Raw genomic sequence first — 22,163 nt, 5'->3', positions numbered from 1 at the left:
CTTTAAGAAAGAGGAAAAATTATTCACTACTAGTTATCTAAGAAGGAAAAGAAGGGTTTTCAAAACAACAGTCAACATGTCTACTGCACTTAGATGAACGGCCAAAAATAACATTTAAATTAAATTACAATACATCTATATACCATTTCACTGAAATTACACATAGATACCTACATTATAGCTACACAAAGTGCATAGGCACTGTTCTTCATGCGTGAACCAAGTGTTACTGTACACACAAGAACTTCATGCTTGACAGCTATCTGTACTTGAAAATCACAGATACAGTCATTGCCAGTTGAGGGCACATCTAATCTGTTTGCTTAATATGAAGCGGGTTCAAATACACACCAGTACACTTTCTATGTAACTGACTATTTTCTTAAAACATAGCAAAAAGACTAGCCCTACAACCATACCAGAAAGCGTGTTTGGTGGAAGGAAGACCCTCCCTTGTCTTTGCAGTAGTTATTGATTTGCCTTTTGGGGAAATTTACATAGATTGTTACTCACCTGAGGACAGAATCTACCTGGGCTGCTTCTAAACAATTTCAATGTGACTCTAAGCCCCAGTGATGGAGTATTGCTTCAGAGCTGGTACCAGTATTTTTTTTTCTTAAAAATATGTGCTCAATTCACATAACAGTGTGACATTTACTACCAGTTTGCTTGGCAAGAACGAACTGCGACCAATCTGTCCTGATTTGCTTCCTTGCACTCACCCTCAATCTCTCTATTCAAAGTTTTCCTAAGCCAATTTTCACGTAAATTATTGGGAAGGCATGGAGATTCTGACATAGAAATGATCCCACTATTATCACCTTATTTCTCATTTTCTTGGAGAAAAGCAAAATTAGAATGCTTAGCTGGAAAAACAAGGCTGGTGTCAAAAATAAGGAGTCAGGGGACTTCCCTGGTGGTGCAGTGGTTAAGAATCCGCCTGCCAATGCAGGGGACACGGGTTCGAGCCCTGGTCCGGGAAGATCCCACATGCCACGGAGCAACTAAGCCCGTGTGCCACAACTACTGAGCCTGCGCTCTAGAGCCCGCGAGCCACAAATACTGAAGCCCACGTGCCACAACTACTGAAGCCTGTGCGCCTAGAGCCAGTGCTCCACAACAAGAGAAGCCACCGCAATGAGAAGCCCGCACACCGTGACAGAGTAGCCCCTGCTCACCGCAACTAGAGAAAGCCCAGCAATGAAGACCCAATGCAGCCAAAAATAAACAATGAATTAATTAAAAATAATAATAATAAGGAGTCAGCACCATTCCATGAGTTTAAAAGACTAATTGTTTAAATGCATATCCTAACCAGCTAAGGGATTGAAGTGACTCCTTATTCTTAATGGTCATTTTGTTCATTGCATCAAAAAGGACTGGGTTCTTAAATTTTTCAAATGTGGCTGTATGCTCAGGAAACAACTGACAGCTCTAAATTGCTGTAGAAACGTCTTGTGCTCTAATTAGTTGTAATTCTACATATGTGGTTATATAGAAAATACCATAAGAAGATATCTGTCTGCAAAATTACAGATACTAAATAGATCAATTCAGTCTACACTGAGTTCTTTATGGTTTATGAAGAATAGATACAAACCTATAACATCATTAAAGGCTAAATCAATATTAACCATATAATAGCCAGGACTCTAAATATGTTTTCTCATGCTCTTTATAAATAATAGCAAAGAAGCCCATGGATTTGTTTAAAAAATAATGTAAGGTTGGACTGGAGGAATTTTGGGGTGGATGCAATACTGATCAGAGGGCAATATATTGTCCCTGGTAACATAGATTTTTACCAGGAAGCCAAAATATATCCGTGGGCAGCAAGACCAAATTAGATTCACAGTTTGTCAGCTCTCTCCTCAAACCATAGAAAACAAATAGAAAAACGATATACAAAAATCCTCACAAAAGTAGTTTTTTATATACAAATCTCTGTAGTGACCAGATAACCTGATCTGTCTTGTGCAACATGGAAATGCAATGCTGAGGTTTCCCAGGGGAAGGAGGAAGGGAAGGAGTGAAGGTCATTTATGGAAAGATCTGGATGCCAAAGGATGAGTTCCTAGTAAGGAGAATAACTCTCCTGGAGAAGTGAGCAACCACAGTGCCAGCATTCTGATCATACACTTCAGAGAATTTGCTCCATGGAGGCGAAAACTCAGAGATATGCTAGACTAACTTCCTTGGCTAGTGTGTGCATCTCTTTCCTACCGAAGGCAACAGGCTGTTTCTAGGCAGCTAAATGGTTGCCATGAGAAGAAATGGAGCCCCAGAAGGAGCGAGTCTCCTGCTGTATCATCCTCATCCCCACGGGGAACAATGACAAGGGTCACAGCCAACTGTTACGTTCCAACACTCACCCAGGGATGGCAGGTGTCTCCGGAGGAACGGGAGACCTGTTGCTACCCAGGCTCTAGGTCAACTGCTGACTCTGCAAGGTAGCGGGATCTGTTCTAGTAGTAGGTTTTATCCACAGCACAAAAGGGCCCTGTATAATAATCAGAAGGACTTCAAAAAAATATCAAAATGGATATTTGCACCAGAAGTAAGAAGGTGAGGCAAAGCTGGACATGGAAAAAAAAAAAAAGCTGATCAGTAATTACTCAGGATATTATTTAGAGTGAATGAAATAAGAACTTGAGAGCTTCTCTTACTTTTCCATACATTCTTATATGGATCCGTTAAGAAATATCTTTTTCTTGATGCTCTAGTGTCAGGTCTTCTGCACTGAAAATTTAAATGAACAAACAAGCACTAACTCAATCCTTTTAGTACTAGCTTTACGTCCCTCTGCTGCGCATCTACAGAGCTGAAATCTTCTCTGGCAATAAAGGTGCTCACGACACAATAATACCAAATGTATTGTGTATTTAGCAGAAGTTTGGACAAAGAGTAAGGATGCAAACAGTGGCCCATTGCAGCAGTACCAGAACGTGCAAGAGATTGTTCAAAGACCATGGCCAGTCACATGCACCTCACAGACAGACCATGCATTTTATCCAGCCTAGAAACTCTGGGCTTTGAAGAAGGCAATGATCACCAATACAAGTCTATTCTTATAAGATAGACCTTCTCCACCTGTGATGTGATGCCCACAGTAATAGCGAACCAAGAGAAAAATTTGAAAATGAACTCAACCAAATATCCCTGCATACCTCTCCAGAGAAAGGAGTTGGCCCGGGCCCACCCTGTGCATGGATGTGCGTGTCTACGTACGAGTGGAAAGGGAATATTTACAGACAGTCGCTGTTTTTGTGTAAGTCTTGCACCAGTTTCATAAGAGTGTTCAAGTTGATTTGCCAGATGCTCCCAAATTCCCATACTGGGTTGGCAATTAGGACTGTTTGGAGGAAACTGTGTGCTTAGGGTATTCGGAGTGGGCCCTGTTGCCACAAGAGGAATGATGCAAGACCTTGAGGGAGGCCATAGGCTCATCCTGGCCCCTCATGATGACTCTGGCAGCATTTTTCCCTGAGCTGAATTGCTACTTCTATTAAGACAGTGCCTTAGGCAAAGGACAGTTTTATAAAAGGAGGTTTGTTTATATCCCCAAATACCAAACTGTGGATGAACATGGCCATCTTCCAAGCTTGTTGTAAAACTTCAGATGAAGAGAGAGGCTTGAATTTAATTTCCCCCAAAGGGGATGAGAAAAATCCAAATTGATTATTCATTGTTGTGGGCCCCTCTGACCTACAATATAAATAGCTAATGTGTTATAGTAGTAAGCCTCTTATGAAAGAAGAAATTAAAGTAGAGATCATTATATGGTGGTTTCATAGGGCTGGATGGGGGTTTTAATCATTTAATCCAGCACTTCACTTTTTTTTTCTTCAGTGGAGCTTGTGTGTAAAGTGACTTGTGTAAGTTATATGAATAAAAATGGGCAGAGTCTAAGTCAAAAGTTTCTCCACCCAACTGCATGATTTCTCCTCACCTCTATGTCATTCCCTGAATTAGCTGTGCTGTGCGGTGAAATGAGACACTACTCAGTTAAGATTCCCTGTCATCTATTCTAAAACCAACCCTTGCGCTAACTTGGATGGTCATTTATTAAACTGTCTCTTAAGCAGCAATAATGATCATTGGAATAAGAAGGGGGGAAAAGGAAGAGTGGAAATTGGGTTTTCTTTTCAGAAAAATCATAAGCAACTGATGCCTGAACAGCTTTGAACTCGCTCCATCCAAGGAGACCAATCTGCCTACAATGCAACGTCCCTGGGTTGGCACTCAGCGGTCCTTCTTGGTTTTAGCCAGAAATTACCAGATACTGAGACCATTTATCTTCTCTGACAACTAGATTTACAAAACTCTCACTTCAGAATTCCTTCAAGCCTTTTGTTTTTAAACTTAATCTTTTTAGGCTCCTAGACTGTCATATCTTATTTAAAGAGCAAGTATTATAATAATTGAAAAATCCCATTTGTTCCTTTTCCTTGGCTTGGAATGAATTTATTTGGAGAATAAGCAAAGCCAAACCAGCAACCCACACAATTGTATGGCCCCAAGCACTGAAGAGCAGCGAAGTTGGAACAGCCACCTCCATTGGGTGTAACTGCTGAGCATTTAGTCATCACACCAGGCAAGAGCTGCTGAGGCTTGTTTATCAAGAGTCTGAACTATGGAGAATTCTCTCTGAGCATGTGGGTACCTATTTGGATTCATTGCAATATTTCTAATAGCTACTTGGTTCAGATCATGAAGATCTGTATTATCTACATGATTGCCTTAATTCTCTGACCTTCTTTGCATGGAAAACATAGCACAGACAGAACCCTTGATTCAGACAAAAGTGAAATATTGTACCATAACTTTTGCTATTGGGAACAAAGGGAAGTGTGGTATTTGCAAAAGCATGGCAGGATTGGGTTTCCTTTTGGGGATCCAGTAGGTGAGTTACCAATTCCAAAGGGGCTTCTTGACTAGATATAAACTTGCAAATGACATATTTCTCTGTGCACATGTGGAAATGATCTGAGACCCTCTATTCAACCGGTCGTTGGGATTCCTGACCTTACCTACCAGGAGTACATCTCTCCATAATCTGAATTTACCCTAAGCCTTTCTCAGCTTCCACCAGTTCAAATCCAAAAGCTAGGCATTTTGGCAACCTTTCTTTAGACTTTCCTGAACATCCAAAGCTGATGAGTAGTTAAAGAGAAGTAAATATTTATATTTTATGGAACATGGCCACTTCTGCAGGCAATGAGGCTCTAGGTTGTGTTTCCACACACAATAGGAAGTGAAGAATCAAACCTGACAGCTACCTGGCTCAAAACTCATCATCTGAAGTTTTATATTGAAGATCTGCATGATTTAGATGATTGCCTTGATAGTCTGATGCCCTTTGCATGGGAGGGACATCCTCAAAGATCTAAGGTAAAGCTTTGCCTTGAGAGCGATTCTTTTCACTGATAGGACTTGATTCATTGAATTGTAGTAGGTAATCAAATGATGACTCCACTTGGGTTTCCCAAAGGACATAAATGAGAAAGGAGAGAATAAAAGTCTACCTTGTTGGTTTTCTCCTGAAACAATTCTGATTCTTAAAAATAGTGAATGAGTTCATAAAAAACGGTGTTGCCAAAGCCCTGACTTAACAGAACCTAAAGGATGCAGTGTATGTATCTAGCCTGCCATGTCTGTATACAAGTATAACATTTATGCATGGTCAAACATTAATGGACTGTTACAAGCATTCATATTTGTGTTGGACCTATTAAAATAAATCTATGCATATAACTGACAGGCTATAATATTCTGTTTAGAAAATGGTTGTTAGAGGTATATTCTGGATCTACTTGTTCTGTTTATGGCACATATGCTGGGCAAGGAAAACCCCAGTGGGCATGGCATGAGAAGAATGAATGAGGCCTAAAAAAACCAGAGGACAGAGTCACACGTCAGCTCTACATACATCCTGGGTTTTCAGGCTAGTCCTGAATTTGAGACATTGCTTATTTTTACTGATTTGTTGAACTTCCAGATGAACTGATTTCCTAAGTATATTCTCATGAAACTTATTGCATAGTTTCAAACCTGAAAAACCTGCTTTGCTAAGCTGTGCACCTAGTTTCTTCTGAACACACTGTCCCCTTATATATTTGTAGGTTAACTCGATAACTAGGAAAAAGCTGAAGACAAGCAAACAGGGAAGACTTTTAGGCAGAGTCTTCGGAAGACGATCCTGAGACCACTCCTTTGAGTAACATGTCAGCGTGTAAAAATGCTAAGCTGGCGTTAAACAGCAAAACCACAAGCTCCTAGATGCCTTGCCTAAATCCTTCTCCTTACCATAAAAAAACTCTTGGGGGCACCACTTAACAATGATCCTGAACAGTTTCACAGTTAAATCCAGGAACTGCCCCTTTGACCCACAACATCTGCTGTAAAGGATGCATTTTCCACTACTACATTTCAGCATGCCCTTGGCCACCCTCTTAACTGTCCATCTAATGAAAATGAAGACAAATGTATTTTTAAAAAAACAGCAGGGCCTCCCTGGTGGCGCAAGTGGTTGAGAGTCCGCCTGCCGATGCAGGGGATACGGGTTCGTGCCCCGGTCTGGGAGGATCCCATATGCCGCGGAGTGGCTGGGCCCGTGAGCCATGGCCGCTGAGCCTGCGCGTCCGGAGCCTGCGCGTCCGGAGCCTGTGCTCCGCAACGGGGGAGGCCACAACAGTGAGAGGCCCGCATACCGCACAAAAAAAAAAAAAAAAAAAAAAAAAAAAAAAAAAAAAAAAGCAAAAACTACTTAATACTGCTCAACACTGATTCTTATCCAAAAAAAAAACCCCACTAGAACTTAAGAGACAAAGCTACTAGAATCTCATGTCTCTTGTGTGTTCCAAAGGTATCTGGTTTGGAAGAGAAAAGTCATAAGGAGTGGGTAATAAAGGGCATGTATGTCCATAAACACCCTCTCCTAAGAAAATCTGGACTCTATGACTCTTCATGAATATCTCAGCACCCATCTGCTGGCAGCAGATCAACACCTTACTCTCACATTGGACCAAGGTTCTACACACGTCAAATGTGCATATTTCTCAATGATTCATGCTCAAGTCCTCAGCAAACTCCTAAAGCCAGAAACCTTAGGAAAATACTGTGGGTTATTCAACAGAAAATGATAGTACAGACATTGAAAAATGTAGCTTGGAGGTGCCTACAGCATGCAAGGCACTGACTGGGCTATTCCAATTATATCATGTATTCCTTCAAACTTCCACAGCCTTGAGAAGATTCCATCTGTGAAGTTCTATAGAGCCATCCTTTGTTCCTACTTCATGGTTCAAGGCTGCCTTGACTTTGCCATAAGAATGTCACCTTTATAGGATTTTGCACCTATGTTTGTTTTCTGTTCCTTTCCACAGAGAAGACTGGGGGAAAAGATGGGCTCTGCTTCCAACTGTGTCCTGTAACTGGTTTTAGGTGTTGTGATATAATATAACAAAAAGCTTTCCACATATTAGATAACTAACAGTGTTTTGGTTTTGTTTTTATCATGAGATTAGTATTAAAAAAGGCACAGCCAACCCAACTATCCTCCATCTGTGAGGAGAGTAAAATGATTAAGCCTTCTAGTTTGATGAGACTATGATTGAAATAATTTGGGGATTAAGAATGTCTTTTTTTGGGAGAGACCCAAATAAGAATTGTATGAACGAAACAAAGACACTGAAGCATAGAGCAAATAATCTCACTTGATTTCACTATGCCAGGTGATGCAAACCAAACACAAACAAATTTGAATCTGGTTAAAATTTATGTTGACTGTGCTCTCTTACTTTTGTCAATATATACAGAAGTTATGTGTAAATTACATCCTAATCCCTTATCAAATTTAGAGCAAATTATGAAACCTACTTTGAAATTCAACAATTATTCCCATAAACTAGATGGGGTAGAGCAGAGACTCAGTGGGTTCCATAACCAGCTACCTTAAGATATGCCTCCCACTATGACTCTCTTTGAAACATTTAGCCATTTAACTTAAAGCGTATACAGAAGAGAAATTGTACCTTAAGATGGGTACTTTGTTTTAATCAACACAAGGACATACGCTACAAGACATTTAAGGGGATTTACTTCTAAAGGCTTCTAACAGAATCTCTTGTGTGTTACAAGGTGAGGCATGGAGAACACTGGAAGGAGTAACACACTGACTGTCTGCTCATTAATCCAAATCCCTGGAACGTGCCACACGGCTTTAGTCGTGTCCCCTGGGAAAAGAGCATCCACGGTTCTGCATCTTGAGAGAAAAGGGAAGCTGGCAAGAACGCATCTTCAATTCAAACTGATTCCTCCAGCGACATCCATTCAAACAATAATACAAGTGAGAAAATTAGATGGTTACCAAGCATTATTTGGCAAAGACACAGCACCGTGCCTATCACTGACTCACAACAGATCCTCTAAGCCTCAGCTAACAGATTAAGTAAACATAGAAATATATGCATTTTTTTTCTTTTTAAAGAAAGCTTGTTTATATCCTCTTTTACCATAAGATACGCTGGGGAGTTTATTCAAGAATTTGCTGACAGTCATATCCTTATTTTTCACGTTTCCAAGGTTCTTCATCAACACTGCAGTCGGCTGACTTTCCGTTGGCTGCCAGAGTTACCTAAAAATAATTATCATCAACATCCTGCTTACGGGCCGCGAACCAGAAAACCACCCGGGGGGTTATGTGGAGGAGCACCAGACCCAGGTTCTACTACACGACTTAAATATTAATTTTAAACGTTGTTCCTTCCAAATTGATTTTGAACTGGTCTTAGTTTTCAACACTGATTCGCGAACATTAAAAAAAAACAAAATGGGGCCTCCCTGGTGGTGCAGTGGTTGAGAGTCCGCCTGCCGATGCAGGGGATACGGGTTCGTGCCCCGATCTGGGAGGATCCCATATGCCGCGGAGCGGCTGGGCCCGTGAGCCATGGCTGCTGGGCCTGCGCATCCGGAGCCTGTGCTCCGCAACGGGAGAGGCCACAACAGTGAGAGGCCCGCATACCGCAAAAAGAAAAAAAAAAAAAAAAAAAGTAGTTGCCTTAGGGGGTATTGAGCGACTAGAGATACCTTGCAAATTGGGGGATAAATAACTTCTACTACGCTTTTAGGGTTGTGAGGGTGTCTAATTACCCATAGACCCACCACACAACAATGCAGTCCTGAAAACATAGTGCCCTTGTGCTACTCCAAACAACCACAGAGAAAAAAAAAAAATCCAGAACTAGGCAGCTAGTTCTACTCATGCATGTGAAAGGTTCAGTTGCAATGAGGCCAGGTGGAGTTTATACGTGTCCAACTTTCAAATCATTATGGTCTGGCTCTACCATATAAGCTATCCAGGCTTTAAAAATTAAAAAGGAAAGGAGGGAATGAAAAGGCTGAAATCAGTATCTCTAAATTATTTCATTGCAGACATTTATTAATCAACTATAATCTCCAGACGGTCAGTATTATATTTCCCTGGCTCTCAGCGAACTGAACCCTTACACAGAGTGGGAAGTTTTCCCCTCCACGTCTAAGTCATTTTCCTAGCTTACCTTCCATCTGTCTGTCCTCAACGTCATGTGCAAACTTAAACCCACGATTGATATTCCACATAATGGAGAGACTGGATTTATGGAAGCATTAGGACATGGAGACATGACAAACGCAGCAATGTTTGAAAGAAATCTGGCTTTCTTCTTACCCAAGTGGAAGTGAGAGGCATGCATTATGAACACACACAACATGCTAGGAACAGAAAACCTTTCACAAACAAAGCAAATGAAAATAAAAACTACTCATTCCTCCGGTCCCCATGAGGCCCCCACATTATTTTTTTTTTAAAAAAAAGACCATGCAACAAGCAAATGAAAGCATCACATGCAGCTCTTCTGATTAAAATTAAAAACATTGCATAACTTCAAACTACGGTTACAAGGCAAGAGTTTGAAAATAGAGAGACCAACATAACAGAACAATGCTTAGAATGGTTAAAGTTGTGACCAGAGCAGCAGCAAACTTGTTTCCCCTTCAGTGAATTGTCAGGAAAGACGGCCAGGGACAAACTATCTGCCTGGAGCAAGCTGCCTGTTCACCATGACCTTGAATGTACCTATTTGGCTTTCAGTGATGAACCAGATCAATAGCTGTGCAACATTATAAATCATGGTGCCTTTCGAAAACCAGACAGAGCTCAGGTGGCAGGGGCAGGGAGGCTGTTGTTTTCAAATACTGAGACCTGTGTCTCTGAAGTAGCTGGGACAGCAGCTTTTTTGGTATTTCCTTTTTCTGGCTGGGTTAAAAGAAGCAGGGACTCCGCTCCCCCAGTCTATTCCACCCGGCTCCGTCCCAACACCTGGGTAATGGAAGAGCCCAAAGGGGAGAACTGGCAGTAAGCAGTGATGTCTCCCAACTCAGCTTTTAAAACAGTGAGACTGAGAATGGGCCAGAAGTAGGTTCAAAGGCAGGAGTAGATGTGACTCAGATATTTTGGGAAAGCCTTCAAATTCACCTCCATAGCTCTGACTGCCTCCTTTGCATATAGGTGTCAACTCAGTTAATTGGTCTAGAGTGAGAAGGGTCGATTGGCCTCGCCTCACAATCTTCACTGAGCTGAACCCATCACTTCACTAAAAAATGCAAACCGCCAAAGAGTTATTAAACCAATATGGCCGTTTCATCATTTCCATAATCTGCTCAGTTTCACCATTTGACCATCTAAACACTAATTCACCAACGAGTTTGCAGGTGGTTGGTTTGGTGGTCGATTACCTAGAAAGACTGAGCCACTGTCTCTATCAAACTGTCCAGCAAAAAAGGTTATCTGAATTAAAGCATGGGGTCGAGATGTTAAAATATACACTCAATAAATATTTCTGAACAGCCTACTGCATGCCTGGCACTGCTTTAGGGCACAGCAGTAATAAACAGGGACACAGTCTCTCTCCTCATGGGCTTACTTCACAGTGACAGAGACAGTTGACCAACATTTCCCTTTAGGGATTGAACTGTTTGCTAAAATAAATGAAGCGAATTTGTCCTGATGTGCTTGATATGCTTTAAGGGAAAAAAAAGTGCAGGAAGTCTGAAATCTAAAGACATCTCCATGCCTATACACTTTCCTCAAAACTTGTCCTACACAATACTGTTAAGAAGCCTCCTGAGATGCTCCAAAAGGGCCGCACCAAAGGCAGTTAACCACTAGGACTCTTCTTATATATAACTGCAAAGTTAAAGAATATATGTGGTGATTTTCTTTTGTTTCCTACTACTATTTTTCCTCATAGGGCAGTAATTGGGATCAAGCTGTATCTCCACTCTATAACTGTACATTCATTTTGCTGTCCTCCAGTGCCTAACTCAGGGCTTTGCAGATTATGGGCACTCAATAAAACTTGACTAATAATCAAAATATAGGAGGTCATAGGAATAAGATGGGGGTGCTCAATTAAACCCCACAAGGCACACGATGAATACTTGTTAAATATAATAGAGCATAAAGCTATTCCATGGAATGTTGACCCTTGTTTACCAAAACTAATATTTTGATGGGGAATAATCCAGCACAATCATTGAGATGTGGAAAACACTAACCTTCCAGGAGAATGGAGTATACCATTTAGGTGCATCTGAGTTTCTAACAATTTTAATTGTTTTCATTGAGTCAATTAATTTATGCAGTTGCCTCTTGATGGGCGGGGTCCCTCCCTAATTTGCATCAGAGCCCTGGTTTACCCACACATGTAGCTTATACAGAGGGGATGAACCAAAGATGGTGGCTGGACCTATGATACAGTCCAGTAGAGGGGATTGCTTCTGTGTCATCCTTAGTTGTCTGGCAGAAGCCATGGCATATATTTGGAATGACCCAGAAATAACATAGGGAGAAATTAACTATTAAATGAGATCCGTCAGCAGGAGTCAAAAAGGTATCAGAAATCTGTGTTCGGTTCAGATTGTCCTCAGTTGCCACTTACAACCCTTAGATTTGACACTGCTCACCTGCCAGGGTTTCTCCAAGTTTGCTTCACTCTGGTCATGACACTTTGACAATGTCAAGTTAGTTACAATGAAGGCTAGACAGAGCCCATCAAGCTTGAAGACTTAGCATCCAACAGCTTGGAAAAGAGTCCAGAACGTCCATGCTTCAGGAAAAATGGTGCTGCCAGGCAGTATGTGACATATAGTGTTTTTTTTAAAGACATCTATGGATAATTGTCCTGAAGGAGAGTTATTCTTTACTTGAAATCGCTTCCCCATTCTTGGAGCAAAGTGATTGTCAGGTCAAAACTCACCTTCCCACAAAAATAATGAAGAGAAAGATAGCTGCATAAAATTATGTGGGCACACTTTTGACCAATACATGATATAGAGCAAGAAGGAATACTTGTGCTATGTAAATCAGATTCTGGGTATTTCTCTTGATGTTTCACTTGAACAGAATATTTGAAAGCCAACAAGGCCCTAGAAACCACAAATTCTTGAGCATAATATTCAAAGAAAACTGATTGAATTTGTGAAGTGGGTGGACGGGGGAGTCAAAATGATTGTTTTACATCACATGGATAAAACAAGCAACTGATTGGCTCTTTCACCGTTAGACTTGTTGATTTCCTGCCACGTTAGACACAGAGTTAGATGATCTGGGACTCATAGACGCTTGAGTTACATGATTCTTTAGAAAAATAAATGTGACAATAATACATGCAGGGCTTTTGGGTTTGCTTTAGGAAATTGAGCATGCACTATTAAATACAGGTCTCGATATCCATGAATGGGAAAGGTACCTTGCACTCATCTACTATGACAGAGTTGTGTGCAGCATAGACACATTGGTTGGAGTTGTTTTCCCTGTGGTTCTTCATGTCATCGTAAATGGACTGAGTCTTGGTCATTTCAATATCTTCATGCACTCGGTGCTGGGAGTCAATGGTGTCCAGCTCAGACTTGGAGAGGTGATAGACAATCCCAGCCCCAAAAGAGTCTCCCACAACATTGACGGATGTTCTCATCCTGTCCCTGGGGACAAAGAACAGAACATGTTTAGTGAGGAAGCAGTATGATGTGATGGTTGAGAGGTCAAGGTCTAGAACGGAGAGACCTGGGGTTGAGCTCTGGCTCTACCTTTCCCTCTGCCTGGTCTGGGGCAAGTGACTTAACTTTTAGGAGCCTTGATTTCCTTGTTTGTCAACTGGAGATAACAATCATACTTCTCTCATAAGTTCGTATGAAAATTAAATGAGACAATGTATGTAAATTGCTTAGCAAAATGTCTAATGAATGGTAAGCACCCAATAAACAACAGGAGAAGAGAAAGGAGGAGGAGGGGAGGAAGAATTAGAGGGAAATAATGTGTCCAGATCTCAGAATTAGCTCCCAGACTGCAGCCATTCCTAGCTGTGTCCAGCGAGTCCTCTTGATTTAAACTGTTCTTTGAAGATTCCAGATTACCTCCACTTATTTTATTTACTAATTCTATATGAAAGTGCAACCACCTGTGAATTCCCCCATAGTAGAAAATTCATCTTTTTTGTAAGGATCAAAACAACACTGCCTTCCCCCTGGGCCCCAGTCTGTCCCTAGCACACACATATACACAGACACAGCTGTTGGGTGAGAAACCCAGTCACAATTTCCTCCCTGACCTATATGTGTAGTGCCTATGTGTCCTGAAAAAAACCAAAATGCTTTCTCTTGCTCTCTCTGTTAATTAAAAAAAAATAAAATCTTCCAGAGGGCCTCTTGAACCAAGAAGGGTTGAGAAAAATCCTTCCTCAAATATTGTTTCTCAAGTTCTGACTTGAAAAAAATAGGATGGTTGATAACATTCCCTCTTAGAACGTCAGCACCAGGAAAACTAATTAATTTCTTAAGAGTAAGTTGTAGTCTCTCACCCATAAGTTTAAATCAGTGTGAAGAGTCCTTTTGACCATGCTTATGAGATACTCAAAGCTCTAAAAAGAAGGATGCTGGAAAACCACAAAGAAAAGAAAGAAAAAGAAGGAGTTTAGGTAAAAATGCTGCTGAGACATCTTAGTTCAGGGCACTCTAGTCTTCAATTTAAAATAAATAAATAAAGGAAGATACTAGAATTGGTTTAAGGCAAAGTGGAAACCTTAACAGGTTCTTGGAACCAAGGCCTAAAATAAATTCTAGTTGCTATGATCAAACCTATTTCTCATTAGAGAATAGTAATTATGAAGTTGTACTAGGAGGAGTCTGGCCTGGTTCCTTTGCAAGGAACTTGGGAGCCAGCTGGCCTTCTGGTTTCAAGCAGGAAGATGCTGCCCATGAAAAAATAAAGATCAAAGCCCGGCTTCCACTCTCAGGGGCATCTCTCCATCTGAGAAGTCTCTTCCCCTCCCTTCCGCTTTAGAGAATCTGCCTTAGCATGATAGTCTTAACATGAATGAAGACTGGGTCTTGAGGTCATCCACAGAATCAGGCTCTTGAAATCAAGATCACTAAGAAGCCCCAGTATAAGGAGATGAGAAGGAATATGTATTAAGAAAAAGCATGGACTCTGGAGGCAGGCTGACCTGGATCAAATGCCAGCTTTACCCCTTACCTGTTGGACAATCTTGATCGTACTTAACAGTTGTGAGCCCTGGTTGTCTCATTTATAAAATGGAAATAATAAAAGTGTTCCCTACATAAGGGTTATTGTGAACAAAATGCTTAGCACAGTTCCAGACATTTAATAAGAACTCACAAAACATTAATTTTACATGATGTATACTTTTAATATCACTATTCATCTTATCAAGTCAATTCATGTATATTTTTGGAAGCTCCTAGGTAGAACATCCAAACATGCCTGCTTAAGCTACTCTCTACCCTGAAAACATTAACCCTATTTATAGGCCAATTCCTATGGCAGCACACCCAACTAAACAGCTGAGTTATTTGTTCATCCTGCAGTTGTAGTCTACTTTGTTGCTTTTCAACTATACTTTCCATCCCTCCTGGCCTCTGCTCTGAGCCATGCACCCAACACCCCTGATCAACTGTTAAATTCCAAAGAGCACTAAAGTCTTGGAGAGGAATGCTCTGAATACTCACTTATCTCATGGCCTTATTGGCAAGTAGAGGGACCAAAGGTAATGGTGGTGGTGATGATGATGGTAGCTAACTTTTATTTGTATAGGAATATACCTTATAGATATTACTGTATTTAATCCTCACCACAACTCTATAAGAAGGACTATTATCCACATTTAAGAGATGGAAACACTGAGGCCCAAAGAGATTAAGTGGCTTCCCAAAGTCACACACGCTAGTAGAGTCACAGAACCATATTTGGACACAGGCAATGTGACTCCAGAATCCCCGTACAGATGAACTGATTTGCAAGGCAGAAAGAGAGACACAGATGTAGAGAACAAACATATGGACACCAAGGGGTGAAAGCAGGGGCTGGGTGGTGGTGGTGGAATGAATTGGGAGATTGGGATTGACATGTATACACTAATATGTATAAAATAGATAATAAGAACCTGCTGTATAAAAATAAATAAATAAATAAAATTAAACTAAAAAAAAAAAAAAAAAGAATCCATTGTCTGCCATGTGATACAAAGCACCCAGGAGCCAGACAGTCCTGATTTTGAATCTAGCTCAGCCACATATGAACGGTGTGACCTGGGTGACTTCCTCAACCAGAATTTTTCTCATCCAGTCAAAATACCTACTTTACAAAATTTGGGGAAGATAACGCCTGTTCCTGATCCACAGCTGATACTCATTATGTGCTGTCTCCTTCCCCTTTTGGAGATAAGCATCACTCATATCCCATCACGGGGACAAAAGCACAAAATACTATGCTCAAGGATTAATTACTTTTCCAGCTTAATAAAGCCATTTCCACTCAAATGAGTGATACAAGTTCACAAACTCCCCCTTCCTCAACTCTTGGCTTTCTTTGACACCAAACCCCACTCTCCTGAGCAGTCACTGAACCAAGTTTTGGGAATAGCATTTCTGGGTGAACTTTCTCCAAATGTGCACAATGCTCATGTCTCTTCCATATGCTCAGGTCTCTTTGAATTTGAAAAGGAACTCTAGCCAATGGAAATAGTCACCAGGACAGTAATGGATGGAAGACAGAGTTGGGTGAAATCAAAGCAGACTAATGTTTGATGCCCAAATCAACATACAAAGGGCCCTGGACTTAGGGCTAAAACCCTAACCCAAGTGTTCTAACTCTCTCACTTCTTACCTGAGCATGAAATATGGAATGAGGCTAATTCCAACTCCACAAGAAGTTGTGAGGGTTAAGTGAAATGAGAGACACAATGGGAACGCCTTAAATACTCATTAAAAATTGCAGGAGCACATAAGCCTGAAAATGTCTGAGTGGAAATAAGATAAGAATGTGGACTCTAATACTTGCTGAGTTCTTTGTTAGTTCATTGATTCATTCAACAGGTATCTAATGAGCATCTTAGTGTGTGCACTATGCCAGGTGTCCAAGCAGTAAAGAGCAAGAAAAGACCCTTTCTTTGTTCTCTTTTCTGGTAGAACTCACACTCTCTTTACTTGTCTGTATCCCCCACTAGAGTAAGTTAAATATTCTAATAGGAATAAGTGCTGTGTGTTCTTGGGTTTTGTAGGCAGGACAGTTTATCTACACTTGGGCCCCAGCAAAGGCTTGAATAGAAGTGTCTTGAGTCAGGCGCTAAGGGTGGGTCTGAGATAATGAGCTAGAGAGAAGAGAGAACTAATACGTGTGAAATCTAAGAGGTGGGTGCCCTCAGGAGCGTTCAGGATGACTAGTGAGTACAGTGAGAGGCAGAAAGTAAGGCCTGACCAAATCATGTATAGCCTTATCAGTCAAGTGCAGGAGTTAGAACTTTATCCCATGTGTGACGAGGAGCCATGGAAGGGAAGGATCACCCTTGTTCCATTATAAAGGATGGCAAGACTGAAAGAGCAAAATCCACTTAGTGAAGATATGGGGAATATGGAGAAAGATGAATTTGAGAGACATTTAGGAGACAGAATTACAGGACTTGAGGACTGATTGGTTACAGAGAATAAAAAAGAAAAAGAGTCAAGAATTCCTCCCAAGTTGCTGGTTTGGACAACCAGTGGACAGGGCTACCACATGTAGGGGACACAACTGGTTGGGGTGAGAAAGGTTCTGGTATCAGCTCAAACATACTGAGTGTGAGGACTGTGACCCAGCCAAGGGGAGCTGTCCCGCAAGTGGTTGGGAATACGGACTAAAGGTCAGGAGAGATAGCTGAGCTACAGGTAGGAAATTAGAAGTCAGCACCTAGAGAGGCCATGGATGGGTGCCAAGACAGGTTCAGTTCATCCTTGGGGAGAAGTAGAGTGAGACAAGCAGACAATCTAGTCTAGAACCCTGAGGGAGACCAACATTTAAGGACTAGGCAAAGGAGTAAGAGCCTGCCAAGGTGGCAGGAAATTAGAAGAGCCTGGGGGAAGAGTGTTTCAAAAGTAAGGGTGTGAAGGACAATACCCATGATTGCCTGGAGGTCAGGTGAGATAAGGGAAAGCAGTGTCTCTTGGTTTCAGCAACAAAGAGGCCATGATTGACCTGGCAAAGGTAGTTTCAATACAGAGGCAGGGACAACCGAAGCCTGTTCGCCATCGCTAGAAACTTGAATGAGAGATGAGGAAGAGGGAATACTGTGTAGAATCACCTTATTCAAGAAGACTGACTGAGACGGTGAGGAGACAGAATGGTAGACAGAGGCAGATGGAAGACAGAAATTTCAGTTTACTTTTGAGGTCACCAGGGGAATATCTGACCAACTCTGGGGAAGTCCGATTCTGGCCAAAAGCAGGATATGGGGATTTATGGTTCACATGTGGAAAATTTCTCCACAGGCAAATACTTTCATTTTCTCTCCCAACAGCCCTGACCCGTTCATGAAACCCTGCTGACCTCCGGAGTTTTTAGGCTGCTTGGTAAAAAGAATTTTAGAGTGCTTGCTGTTATTCTCGGGTCTGGATGTGGTGCGTCAGGACCTTGAGAAGGGGACAGAGGTGAAGGCAGAATCTTTAATTGAATGAATTCACTACAGATGACATAGCTATTCTTTGGGGACCACCGGGAATCAAAACCAAGAGGGGAGCTTGACGAAACTCCTTCACGCTGCGGCGCTGGGTCTGGTGCCCTGGAAGAAAAGCATTTGCCAAGGTGGTCTCTCTCTTTCTCCTTCTTTCAGTCTAAATCTTCTGGCAGGGAGATGGTGGGATTGTCTGAAAGTCCTGCTCACAGACGAACAGAACCAGGGGGCAGGATCACTCAAGATTCATCTGGTCCCTGGTATTGGAGTGAGCCACATGAAATTGCCATTTTAATGAGTCCAGAAAGGCCAACTGTTGGCAATTTCATATGAGTCAGCTTAATATTCATAGAAACAGATCATTGTGTCTGCCTCTCAGAATGCAGGGTGCACAGTGTGGCAGGTGGGTCGCCTGAGGCCCCAGACCTTGAGAAGGTTGGCACGGTTCTGGGCTTCTGAGAGCTCAAACCACATGGGATTAGGGAAGGGAAGAAGGACCCACAGAAGCATTGGTTAAGAGTGTGAATTTTGGATTCAAGCCTGGATTGCAATCCTGGCTCCAGCAGGATTAGCTGGGAAAACAGCTTTTTCCACTCAGTTTTCTCATTTGTAAAATATGGAAAGTAATATCCACCTGCAAGCATGTGGAGAAGGTAACAACGGCTAACCCATATGGAGCGCCTGTCCTCTGAGAGGTCCTCAGCCAAACTCTGCCTATAAAAGGCTTGACAGGATGCCTGACCCAGACTCAGCGGTCAACCTTAACTGCTCACTGCCATCATCATCATTAGTCCAAGCAAAAAGGGGAGCAAATCACTTCCTATCTTATTCCTCCATCACGTCTTATACGTTCCTCTTTTGCACCTAGCACTGTGGGGATATTTTGACCACATCTATCCCCATTACTAGACTATTAGCCCTTTGAGAGTTGATACCATATTCGTTTATGACATGGGCAGGACCTGGGGGAAGGAGGTAGGCAGGTATGTGAAGGACGCAGGGTGGGGATGGATCATTATTTAAGAAGTGGAAGCAGATTAACTCTAGAAAGAGAATTGTCTTTTTAGCAAACGTCCAGTTGGATATTTTGGTGGTGAAAAGTTAGGATGCAGGACAAGATCTAGAAGAAGGAAGAGAGAGACACCGAGAGACACCAGAGTCCCTTGCAGAGGACAATGAGAGAGGTGTCTTGAAAGCTGGGGGGAAACACAGAGGAGGAGAGCCAGGAGGCCCAGCAAGGCAGGCAGAGACTGGAACTAAACAGGTGTAGGGAGAGGTTCCCAGTGGTGGGGGACACTAAAGGAGTTTTTTTAAAGAAAATAAATGCCTATTATTAACTTTTTACTTTCTGTAAATTATTATTAGCAGTGATTACTTCAGAGAAACAAGACCTGAAATTATAGGGGTGGAAAAATTTTCCCTTCTAGATTCTTTGGCTGGTCTAATAATTAAATTGAAAATTTAATTTTGTACATATAGGAAAATTTAATTTTGTACATACCTGAGCCTTATAAAAATAGGAGACTCAAAAGCAGTCAGGCAGTTGAGGTTTATATGCCATCCTAAGCTAAGGAAGGGGATAAGGGTCTGGGACTTGAAAGGGGAGGAAGACAATTCACAGGAAGAGCAAATATTTGGTAAAAAAATGTTTGCCCTGCCACGCAGATAAGTCTCTCCGTGAAAAAGTTCTCTCTGGTAATAGCATTCTTCCTGGTATAGGCCTCCTTTCTAAATTCTTTTAGGCAGTTAAGGGGAGGTAAAAAGCTTGTCTTGAGTCTGCTGGGTCTTGACTGCTTTCAGCTCAAAATAACCCACATGCCAACTGGCATTTTGCAGGGAGTCGCATATTTTGCTCCTTTTCAAGATTCAATTGTAGGTGAAGGAAGACTTCTCTTTCTCATTTTATAACTCTCCTGAGCTTGGTCCCTCCTCTCCCTTCCAGGAGCACATATTTCTTTTGTGAGCATTAAAACATGACTTCGCTGTGTGGAACTATCGCCCCGCCTCCACCCCACTCCCCTGTGTGTTGAGTCAGGGACACTTTGGCAGGGGAAGAAAAGACTTAGTCGAAAAGGATAAGGATGTCATGCTAAGGATGACAGAGAAAGAAGATGAGGTAAGATGCAGAAAAAAGGAGAAATCAGTGGAAATAGGAAATCAAAGCAAAAGGCTTAAACATGAGTCCCTAGACTCTTCAGAGATAGGGTAGATGTAGGGATTGGTTTTCTTTTCCACCAAACATGGAATGAGGGTTAAATCAGTTAAATAAGAGAACAAGAACCCAGATGGGCAAGCCTGGAACATCTAAGGAATAGCCGGATTGTCTGAGTTTGAATCCCAGTTCAGCCCTTTAATATCTACTAAACTGAGATAAGTTTCTTGGCTCTGAGCCTCAGTTTTCTCAACTGTAAAACAGGGATAATATTACTAGCTGCCTCATAATTTGCTGCAACTTTTTAAACAAGTCTATGTAAAGTGCTTAGAACAATGTCTGACAATGAAGGAGCACTCACTGAGTATTAGTTGTTAGAGTCCTGTGTCCTTCTGATCTAGTTCCATTGAATGGATGCACACGATGTCAACCAGTGCTCACAAAAGAGTAGAGATGCTCATATACTACAGTCAGGAACTCCTACTCCCTACCTCTGGTCCATTGCTTCTGGAAGTCAGGTCCCTGGAATGATCATCAGCATCCCCTGGGAACTTGTTAGAAAAGCTACTTCTTGGGCCCCTCCCCCAGATCTCCTGAATCTCCAGGAGGTTTTGGTGCACGCTTGAGTTTGTGAACCAATGCTCCATTCCATCCTGGGAGGCTAATGACGGAGCCTCTGAGAGCCCCACTGCAGGGTGGAGGCTCTCTCAGGCTTCCTTATAAATGCCATCTCAAGTATACCCCCTAATGAGCAAATATGTCCCCAGAAACAATCTCACTAGCAGTCCCATGTGATAAGTGGGCCATAGATCCACTTGGCTTTCCTTTTCCCACCTGTGGCCAGACCCAGTTTTTTGTCATCTCTTCCTGGTATTGCCCCACAGTTCTCCTTCCATCCTGAATCCTTCAGAGAGAGAGGGGTGTCACAGATCTCATAAATACCTGCCAAGGACTCCTGTTACAAAGGGCTTCTTAGATTCTGGGGAAGGTTCTGGTTTTACCAGGCCCACCCATCCGGTGTTCTAGGACTCGGACACTTTTTAGGGCCCAGAATCTTGGTTTTCACCATGACATTTACAGAACAGCTAAGCTTGCTCATTGAAAAACGTCCAGGGCTCGGCGAGCACTAATGAGGCTGGCTGATCTCCAGCAGTTGGCAAACACCATGGCACATTAAATGTCACTGCGGGCTTTGTTTGGTTTTAAATTGAAAAGTTGAAAGCTTACAAATTGAAAGCTTACAAACCTTGCCTGGGGAGGAAAAGAAATGCCCCCCTGTTCTTTGTCTCTGCTTTCCCCCCACAGACTATGTGTCACCAGGGAATCCCTGCACCCCCCTCTCAACTCATCCCCCTGCCCCACTCACACGCTGATGGGCACCCAACAGCCACGGCGCCCATGACCAAGAGTGTGTTTCCAGAACTCCTCTTGCTGGTGAGAAAGAATGTGGAACTATTCCTAATTCAAAGCAGATCTGACCTAGCTACCGACCCCTAAGCACACTTTCCCAGGATCCTCTACCGTCCCTTTTTCTTTTCTTCTGAAAAGGAACGTTCATGCTTATTTGTATACAAACATCCATCACCAGCAGAAGCCTAGTCTGGGTCTTAAAACTAGAAGGGCACTCAAGGGCATGGGGTCTAGACTGTGCTTTCAAGCTGGTAAATTACTGTTCCCATTGTACACACGACACAGCTGAATCCAGAGAGTAAGTAACTCGCCAGCAGCCCCACAGCGACTAGGTGCAGAGCTCAGACCCAGGGCTCCTGCTCCTGCCTTTCTTCCCTTGATCACGGGGCCTCTTTCCATCTGAGATCAGACCCCAGAACTAGAGGCGAGCCTTCAATCACTCTTCCCTTTCCAGCTGCAGCCTGGGGTAGAGTTTTCTCAAATGCAATTTCATCAATAGAGTTAATCCAAATGTATCATCATTTTTTTGTTGTTCAGCCAACTCCCTTCTGCTAGCACGTTTC

The 22,163-nt window shown here is 42.2% G+C and overlaps 1 protein-coding gene across 1 annotated transcript in view; it reads right to left on the bottom strand.

Moving 5' to 3' along the window:
* Positions 1–8,563: 8,563 nt before the first annotated feature.
* Positions 8,564–22,163, bottom strand: part of SLC1A2 (solute carrier family 1 member 2) — a 50,672-nt gene continuing 37,072 nt past the window's right edge. Inside the window, exons 10-11 of the mRNA XM_060103364.1 lie at positions 12,789–13,020; positions 8,564–8,635 (exon numbers count right to left, since the gene is read on the bottom strand). Of these exons, the coding sequence (XP_059959347.1) occupies positions 8,564–8,635; positions 12,789–13,020 (304 nt within the window). The remainder of the gene's footprint in view (positions 8,636–12,788; positions 13,021–22,163) is intronic.

This window comes from Mesoplodon densirostris, chromosome 7, assembly GCF_025265405.1.
Source record: "Mesoplodon densirostris isolate mMesDen1 chromosome 7, mMesDen1 primary haplotype, whole genome shotgun sequence".
NCBI lineage: Eukaryota > Metazoa > Chordata > Mammalia > Artiodactyla > Ziphiidae > Mesoplodon > Mesoplodon densirostris.
This window is presented reverse-complemented; position numbering and strand designations above follow the sequence as displayed.